The sequence below is a fragment of the Scylla paramamosain genome, chromosome 41 (assembly GCF_035594125.1).
Source record: "Scylla paramamosain isolate STU-SP2022 chromosome 41, ASM3559412v1, whole genome shotgun sequence".
Classification (NCBI taxonomy): Eukaryota; Metazoa; Arthropoda; class Malacostraca; order Decapoda; family Portunidae; genus Scylla; species Scylla paramamosain.
In genome coordinates, this window is record NC_087191.1 from 8842383 (window position 1) to 8851966 (window position 9584).

Here is a 9584-nt window from a genome sequence, read left to right on the forward strand (position 1 = left end):
AACAACAACAACAAAAACAAGAAGAAAATGAAATAGGCCCGTGGACAGTTTAAGATATTTACACCTGTCCATTAATAAACCTACCTTTTTATTACTACTTTTATTAATGAACTGTAATTATTTATATTTTATGAAGTCAAAATTGCTATAAAAAGCTATGAATAAGAAGAAAATAGAACAACCCCTATGAGATTCAAATTTGGCGGTATTTACACCTGGCCACTAATCCCGAGGTGGCAACTGACCTCACCTGTCCTGTCCACCTTCCCAAAACATTACCCTCTTTAAACACACAAGCAGGGCACTTTGCACCTCTACACTCACCACACTTGTCAAACACGCACTTTGTTGCTACCCACGCCACACTAGACAAAGGGAAGGCCGAGAGAGGCGGAGAAGAGGGTGTAGCAGTGACGTGTTCTTATCTCGCGGGCAGGAAGTATTTTGGGGCGGTCTCTGGACGCTACTGCTGTTCTCTCCTTCTTTCTCTTTCTCCTCTTGCGTGATTGCATTTAGGAACCTTTCTCTCTAAGTGCACGTGTGGTGAAGTGGTCTAAGTGGTTCTCCAAATGGCGGCGGTGAAACCCAAAGTGCTCGTTTTGGGAGGTGAGTCAAGGTGAAGTGCTGTTTTGTATGTTTTAAGTAAGGTGTGTGTGTTTTTGTTTTTCTCGTTTGCTTTTTGTTGTGTTCGTTTTTTGATTAGGGAGTTTTTTTTGTTTGTTTTTTGTTTTCTTGTTTTATTCTTTTTCAAGTTCGTGGTTTTAAGTTAACGATCTCGGTTCTTTTAGTTTTATTTTAATGTAGCTGACCTGTTTGTTTTATTGGTATATTGTTTACGTATTTTACAGTTTTTAGGAGCAGTGTATTATGTGTAAGCTGGCTGAGTAAGGTTGGATTAGACTATTGGACCTAACAGAATTCTCTCTTAACCTAACCTAACTAAATACCAATGGCGGGCACCACTAACCAGAAAGTTTGCTTTGCCCACTAGTAATCTGCTCATTAACCCTTTGACTGGCGCTTGGTACACCTTTCCCTACTTAGCAATCATTCAGACACCTTGACTTGTTCCACAGCCACAGCCAATCTTTGAACTGGGAAGAAATTGCAAAACATATTCTTTTTCATTGCCAACTTTCTTGTAGATGCTTATAAAGACTTCACACATTGTTTCTGGTGCTGCTAATTGTTTGGTGTCGCAGTGAAAGGGTTAAAGAGGTAACCTTCGCTAACCACTGGTCTGCTCACCAAAGAGTTTGTGTCGCTAATGCCAAACTGCTAAAGAAATTAGTGGAAGCCATTGTTAATTCCTAACCACTAAATTTATTATATATATTTACCTTTTGTTTAGTATTTTGGATCTACAATCCTTAAGAACAGACCTAGAGAGCACCAAGACAAATAGATAAGTGAACAGTTAAAATCAAACACACGTACTTCATTTTTTTGTTGCATACAGTGTCAGTGAAAAAATCTGTATGAATTACGTATATTAAAGTTAGCAGAAACATTTACATTTAGCAGAAGTTGTTCAGTCCACTAACAGTTTCCAAATTTAGCAAAAGCACATCAGTTAGCACCAGTAATGAGTGACCAGCATCACCGTACCCACCTCTGCCGAACATTCCCTTCCCTGGCCTAACAAAACCCTGATTATTCCCCCCAGGCTGCAGGTAAACTAGACCAACTAATGTATTCATCATGATTAAACCTAACCTAACCGAACACATGTTTTTCCTCATCTAACAGAGCACAGTCCACTCCAAACCAGACCTAAACAAACACTTCTCTTCCCTAACCTAAGGAAATATAAACTATGTGTAATGCTTCTCTACTAGACAAGCTAACCAAACCCTTCCCCTCCTTTCCTTACTCTATCTCAACCTCACCTCCCCGTCTTCCCCCTAGGGTGTGGCTTCATCGGGCGTTACGTGGTGTGTGAGCTGGTGGAGAAGCAGGTGTGCTCCAGCATCTGTGTGGTAGACAAGGTGCCGCCACAGATCGCGTGGCTCAACGAGAGGCAGACAAAGGTGTTTGCTGATGAGTGTGTCACCTTTCGCAGCGCCAACCTCATCAATGCTGGTGAGGAGGAGGGATGGGAGTGGTGGGTTGATGAAATAAAATACTTTAAAAAAATTGATAAAAAGAAATAGTAATGATGATAAAGAGGGAAAAGAAAAGGAAGGTGCTGTTGATTGGTGGGTGGAAGAAAAATGAATAAAATACTGTTAAAAGTTCATAAAAGAAATAGTAATGATAATAAAAAGGAAAAAAAAAAAAGGAAGGTGCCACATCATGGTCACTGAGAGAGAGAGAGAGAGAGAGAGAGAGAGAGAGAGAGAGAGAGAGAGAGAGAGAGAGAGAGAGAGAGAGAGAGAGAGAGAGAGAGAGAGAGAGAGAGAGAGAGAGAGAGAGAGAGAGAGAGAGAGAGAGAGAGAGAGAGAGAGAGAGAGAGAGAGAGAGAGAGAGAGAGAGAGAGAGAGAGAGAGAGAGAGAGAGAGAGTGCTAATGATAGTAAACAAACAAGAGATTTTTAGTACATAATCTTGTGTATCTATCTAGTATGTATTTTTAAGTGTGTGTGTGTGTGTGTGCGCACAAGGTGCTAGTAACAGTGCCGTCTCTCCTTAGCCTCGTGTGCCAGTGCCTTTGGGGAGGAGGAGTGGGACTGGGTGATCAATGCTGCCGGGGAGACCAAGACTGGACAGGTGAGGGCTAAGCAAAACTGTGTGAGACCAAAATATAGAGCAAGATGCATGAAGGGAGAAAATGTACAGTGAAGAACAACACAAATTAATGGACAGATAGATAATGATAGGGAATGTAGGATGAAAAGCAACATAAATAAATGGATAGATAGATAAAGATAGGAAATGTAGAATGAAAAACAACACAGATAGATGGATAGGTAGATAAAGATAGATGTAGAATGCAAAAAAATGCACAAATAAATGGATGAATAGATGAGGCCAAAATAGATAAAGATAGAAAATGGAGGATGAAAAACTGCATGCATAAATAGATGAATAGACAAGAATAAAGTAGATAAACATAAAAAAAAATATAGAATAAAAAAAACAACGCAAACTGAAGTATGGAAAATAAAACATGAAAGAAAAGAAATGGGAGAAGATATTATGAGAAAGACTAATTTTTAACACCACCTTCTCTTCCACCACCACCATCACCTCTTCTTCCTCTTCCTTTTTGTATCCTTTCTATCCTTCCTTTCTGCCCTTCCTTTGTATTCCTTTACCCACCCCCTCCCCTGACCTACCAGGTTGATGCAGTGTACCATGAGGGCATTGTTCACCTGTCCACCAACTGTGCTAAGGAGGCAGCCAAGAAGAGAGTCAAGGTGTACCTGGAGGTGTCAGCCGGCACTATGGCCTCGGATGACAAGGTGAGGGCCACTTTGCTCATTTGTGACCTGTGTTTGTATTGTTGGTTTGTTGGTAGATTTTTGTTGTTGTTGTTGTTGTTGTTGTTGTTATTATTATTATTTTATTTATTTATTTTTTTTGTTTTACTTCTTGATTTTCTGTTTCTTTTCTTGCTTTTGGTTGATTTTTTTTAATTTTACTCTTCATTTTATTTATTTTGTATCTGTTTTGTTTGGCTCATTTATTTTTTCTCCTTTATTTTTTTCTCTTGATTTTTTCCCCTTCATTTTTTTTTTTTTTTATTTTACGGTCTCAAAATTTTTTCTCAGTTTTTGCTCTGGCCTTTTATTCTTGATTTTGCACACACACGCACACACACACACACACACACACACACACACACACACACACACACACACACACACACACACACACACACACACACACACACACACACACACACACACACACACACACACACACACACACACACACACACACACACACACACACACACACAAGTTTAGGAAAGGAAGATGCTTGAACAACTCAAAGACAAACAATTTTCCACAAAGACACACTCAATTGAAAAGAGGAGACAGTTTTGGTGATAAGTGTACACAGACTAAAGGAAAATTATAACTAAGTAAACACAGACACACACACACACACACACTCCTTCACTGCCTCACTAACACACACACAGACACACACACACACTCTCCTTCACTGCCTCACTAATACACACACACACCCTCCCTCTCCCACAGGTGGCACACAAGGAAACAGACTCATGCACGCCCTGGAAGGTGGTGGGAAAGTGCAAGTACCAGGTGGAGGAGGAGATCAAGGCCATTCCAGACCTCAACTGGATCATCATCAGGCCAGCCACTGTGTACGGCGTCTCAGATCGCACCGGACTGAGTGAGTGTGGTGCAGGTGGAGGAAGGCAGTGGGTTGTGATAGAATGTTGAGTGAGTGAGACTGGGTGTATATAAGTGATATGAGACTGGATTAATTAAGTGTGTGGTGCAGGTGGAGGAAGGCAGTGGGTTGTGATAGAATGTTGGAATGTTGAGTGAGTGAGACTGGGTGTATATAAGTGATATGAGACTGGATTAATTAAGTGTGTGGTGCAGGTGGACCTCTTTCTGTAGCAGTGGGTTATGATAGGGTGTGTTGAGTGAGAGAGACTGGGTGCATGAGTGATTGACTGAATTAAGTGATATGAGACGGGATTAATTAAGTGTGTGGTGCATGTACATATATTTAAGAAGCATTTATAAAAAAAAGTTTCACAGTCAGCTCCTACATTTAATAATGAAACAAACAAAATATTAAAAAGCCTATTAGTATCATCAATATATGTAATAGTATTCATACAGTAGTGGTAGTGTAACAGTAACCAGTATTAGTGCTTTCAATAACACCTTGTCAAAAGAACTACTGACAACTGTTTTTAGAAGTATTGAGAAAACTGTAGCCTGCTTTGAGCCTCAGCGATAAAAACAAAAAAAAACTGTGTCTTACTTTATTTTTTACAAGAGGATGAACACTTTAATATACTGTCAAAATAGTTCACCTGTGTTATTTTTGTTTATTTGTTTATTTTCATTCATGTCTTCAATCAGGTAAGGATTCAGTTTTTCTTTTCTGTCTTCTTTTTCTGTTTTTCTTTTTTATCTTTATTTTTTTAATATTCTCTCTTTTTTTCTTTGTTTTTTTCTGTCTTTTCTCAGTCTTCTGTCTTTTTTTTATGTGTGCCATTCTTTCTCCGCCCCCCTTCATCTCTTACACCACTTTATACCTTCTCCCATTACTGCACAAAACCTCACCAGACAAAATTGATGACCAACCTTACTTCTCCCCATTGTACAAAGCATCACTGGAGGCACGGGACTCGTTACCACTACAGCTCACTCCTCTGTCTCTCTCCACAGCCACGCGTCTTGTGTTTGGAGCTGTGTATCGCCACCTTAATGAGCCCATGAAGATGCTGTGGGACAAGAACCTCTATGTCAACACTGTGCATGTCACCGATGTTGCCAGGTTTGTGTGTGCGTTGGTGTGTTGGTGTGTTTTGTTTATGTTTGCCGTTAAGTGAAGGTGTTTTTTGTGATTTTTTTTTATTTATTTATTTATTTTCTTTATCCATTTGTTGTGGTTGTGTTATCAAGTCATGGTTTTATTGTTATTATTATTGTTGTTGTTGTTGTTTTTCTTTTATTTATGGCTTTTTTTTTGTGGTGTTTATGAATTTAGGGTGTATTGGTTTTTTGAGATGGTAAGTTATTATCATTATTATTTTTTTGAATTGTTATTGTTTTGTTTCTCATTTTTTATTGACGACTGTGCTGTAATTATTGTTTATATATCTATTATTATTATTATTATTATTATTATTATTATTATTATTATTATTATTATTATTATTATTACTATTACTGTTTCTATTATTATTGATTTTTCAGGTATTATATGATGTGTGTGAGATGTGTTTTGATTCAGGCATTATGAAATTGATTTATTATTAGTAGTAGTATGTGTTTGTCTATTTGTTTATCTATGTATTTGTCTCTCTCTCTCTCTCTCTCTCTCTCTCTCTCTCTCTCTCTCTCTCTCTCTCTCTCTCTCTCTCTCTCTCTCTCTCTCTCTCTCTCTCTCTCTCTCTCTCTCTCTCTCTCTCTCTCTCTCTCATTCCTTACACCACCACCACTACCACTACTACCACCCCCTGCAGGGCGGTGGTGTGGCTGTGTCAGAGGGAGAAGGTACACCAGATATACAACGTGGTGGACGACAACAACACCACACAGGGCCACATCACCGAGATTGTGTCCGACATCTTCAACATCAACTATGACTACTGGGGCAATGTGTTCTCCAAGCTGGCCAAGGTAGGGAGAGGGGGAGATGGGTGAGAGAAGGTAAGGGGGTGTGGGATGGGTGAGAGAGGATATGTGGGAGTGTGAGGGTAAGGGTGTGTGTGGAAGTGAGAGAGAGAGAGAGAGAGAGAGAGAGAGAGAGAGAGAGAGAGAGAGAGAGAGAGAGAGAGAGAGAGAGAGAGAGAGAGAGAGAGAGAGAGAGAGAGTCTTTTCAGTCTCAACTACCAGTAAGAGGGGTGCTAGCCAAGGACAACAAATTATATATAAAAAAAGGCCCAGTGAGGTGCCAGTCTATAAAGAATTTGTATTGTGTTTTTTGTATTTTTAGCTCATTTGTTTGTCTACCTGTATGTGTATGTATGTATGTATATATGTATGTACCTGTCTTTCTATCTGTCTAAGAAAACATTACATAATTTGCCTTTAAAAACAGAGAAAAACATGCCTGATAAAAACAGAAATAACACGATAAACACACACACACACACACACACACACACACACACACACACACACACACACACACACACACACACACACACACACACACACACACACACACACACACACACACACACACACACACCAAACCTCACTCCTCACCCTCCCACGCCCACAAACACAAACCCACTCTTACACTAACCACACCTTACCCCACAACAGACAGATACGCTGGGACTGGTTACAGATGTAAATGACAAGCATCTGGAGCCCTGGGCTGCAGTGTGCTCTGCTGGGGGTCTGGAGAACACGCCCCTCACTCCCTACATAGACCAGGACTCAGTGCAGTGTTCCCACCTCCACCTGGACGGCTCCAAGTTGCGGTCTGAGGGCTTCACGTACACTTTCTCCAAGCCTACCAAAGAGTTACTGGTGGAGGTGAGGATGCTGGTGTTTAGGGTATTTGGTGTTATGTAGGAGGGGTGCTGGTGTAGGGCAACGAATTTATATAAAAAAAGGCCCACTGAGGTGCTGGTTGTCAGATAATCAAAAGCAGTTGAGAATTTTGAGTGAATGGTTGGTGTGTGTATTGGTTTGCATTGTGTGTGTGTGTGTGTTTAAGTGTTTATAAGTAAAGGGGAGGTAGGGAATGTAAGTGTAATGATGATGAAAGTGTTGTTATTAGTGATTTTGTTGTGTATTTTAAAAATTGTGTATTTTGTCAATTCGGTTTGGTTTAGTTAGCTTAGGTTAGGTTACATTAGGTTTGGTTAGGTTAGGTTTTCTTTGCTTATTTGTGTGTGTGTGTGTGTGTGTAGATTAAATCACCACCACTACTACTGTTACTACTACTACTTATACCATTACTACTACTTCTCATCCTCTCATTCTTATTCTCTCTCTCTCTCTCTCTCTCTCTCTCTCTCTCTCTCTCTCTCTCTCTCTCTCTCTCTCTCTCTCTCTCTCTCTCTCTCTCTCTCTCTCTCTCTCTCTCTCTCTCTCTCTCTCTCTCTCTCTCTCTCTCTCTCTCTCTCTCTCTCTGTCAGTAAATCACCACCACCACCATCACTACTACCACTACTACTACCATTACTACTCATCCTCCCATTCTCTCTCTAACACACTCCTTCCCTTTCATTCCAGATTCTAAGGGACTTTATAACCATGAAGATCTTCCCCGCCAATGCACTACCCAGCCAGGATTAGTGCCAGAAAGTGCCAGCAGTGCCAAGAGTAGAAGAGGAGTAGCTGAATGGTGGCTTGTGGACGAAACACCTTCCTTCCTTCACCTGCTGACGACTTGTTAATTAAGCACACTGCACCTGCTTGCCTGAGTTTACCTGTAAGAGTGTGAGAGAGAGAGAGAAAGAGAGAGGGAGTAGGGGTGTTGTTGGTTAAGAGAGAGAGAGAGGAATTGGGGGTTTGTGAGTGTTAGAGAGAGAGAGAGAGAGTAGGGGTGTTGTTGGTTAAGAGAGAGAGAGAGGAATTGGGGGTTTGTGAGTGTTAGAGAGAGAGAGAGAGAGAGAGAGAGAGTAGGGGTGTTGTTGGTTAACGTTTAAAGAAAGAGATTTAAGTAGTTATTTTACAAACACTGTTAAAGAGATAGAGAATATGTGAAATAATTAAGAATAGCCAAAATTTATTGAGATAGAGTAAAGAATAGAGTAAATTTAACTAACTATTAAGGAGATGTAAGCAGAGAGAGAGAGAGAGACACTACCTGAGAGCTGTGTTTCATGTGCCAAGTATATTGTTGTATATTGACGTGTTGATGTCTCTTAGATTTACGTGTGCGTGTGTGTCTGACAGATGGACAGCCCAGCCTAACGTAACCTAACCAAACATGGCCTAACCTAACAGTGTAATGTAACCTAACATGGCCTGATCCTACCTAATGTAATGTAACCTAACCTAATCTGACATGGCCTAATCTAACTTAACCTAATGTAACTTAACCTAACCTAGGAAAACAACACCTGACAAACTGATCTAACCTAACCTAACCAAATCTGAGCTAACCTGAGCAGACCTGACCTGAACTAACTTAAGCTAACATAACCAAACCTAACCCAACTTAATGTAGCCTGACTTAACCCAACCTAATCACACCTGTCTTCATCTTACCCAACCTGACCTGACCTGACCTGATCTGAGGTAACTTAAATCTAACCATGGTTGTTACAGGATATCAGATGGCAACACTGTCTTGTGTCTCCTGATCATTTATTTATTGCTTTAATTTTTTGTACTAAGGTTCCATGTATTTAAGTCCCATTTAGAGTATTTTATGGAGTTTTGAATGGGGACTGGAAATTCGGACTTCATTAATTATTTTTTGTCTAATTTTATCTTGTTTTATATGGATTTTTCAGCATTTTTTTTTATCTTGTCTTGTGATTTCTATATTGCATGCAAGATTTTTATTGGTATTTTGTTTTCATTTTTGTCTGATTGTATTTTTCATATTTTTCATCTTGTTTTCTCAAGATTTTTTCATATTTACATGGAAGAAAGAGTGAATTTTTTTTATTGGTGTTTTATATTTATCAGTTTTCTTCCAGTTTTCTGTATAATAGTTGGGTGTTTTGCAGACTTTTGAATATTTGTGCTGTATGATTCAATTTTTCATGTTTCCATCTTGTATTCTTAAGATTTCATTTTTTACACGGAAGACAGATTGAATTCTTATTGGTGTTCTATATTTATCAATTTTCTTGCAGTTTTCTTTATAATAGTTGGGTGTTTTGCAGAGACTCTTGAATATTTATGCCAAATCTTCTTGTACAGTCTTCCATCATTCCTGGGAGTCTTGCACCAGGCTGAAATTGATCACGGATATTCTCATCATCTCTTGTTCTGTTGTGCACTTTTTTGT

The 9584-nt window shown here is 39.5% G+C and overlaps 1 protein-coding gene across 1 annotated transcript in view; it reads left to right on the forward strand.

Annotated features, from left to right (window-relative positions):
• The first annotated feature begins 216 nt into the window (after positions 1-216).
• Positions 217-9584, forward strand: part of LOC135092931 (uncharacterized) — a 13686-nt gene continuing 4318 nt past the window's right edge. Inside the window, exons 1-9 of the mRNA XM_063991734.1 lie at positions 217-606; positions 1909-2082; positions 2632-2708; positions 3281-3403; positions 4154-4307; positions 5324-5432; positions 6124-6280; positions 6932-7147; positions 7853-9584. The exon at positions 7853-9584 is cut by the window's right edge and continues 4318 nt beyond it. Of these exons, the coding sequence (XP_063847804.1) occupies positions 570-606; positions 1909-2082; positions 2632-2708; positions 3281-3403; positions 4154-4307; positions 5324-5432; positions 6124-6280; positions 6932-7147; positions 7853-7915 (1110 nt within the window). The 5' untranslated portion in view covers positions 217-569 and the 3' untranslated portion in view covers positions 7916-9584. The remainder of the gene's footprint in view (positions 607-1908; positions 2083-2631; positions 2709-3280; positions 3404-4153; positions 4308-5323; positions 5433-6123; positions 6281-6931; positions 7148-7852) is intronic.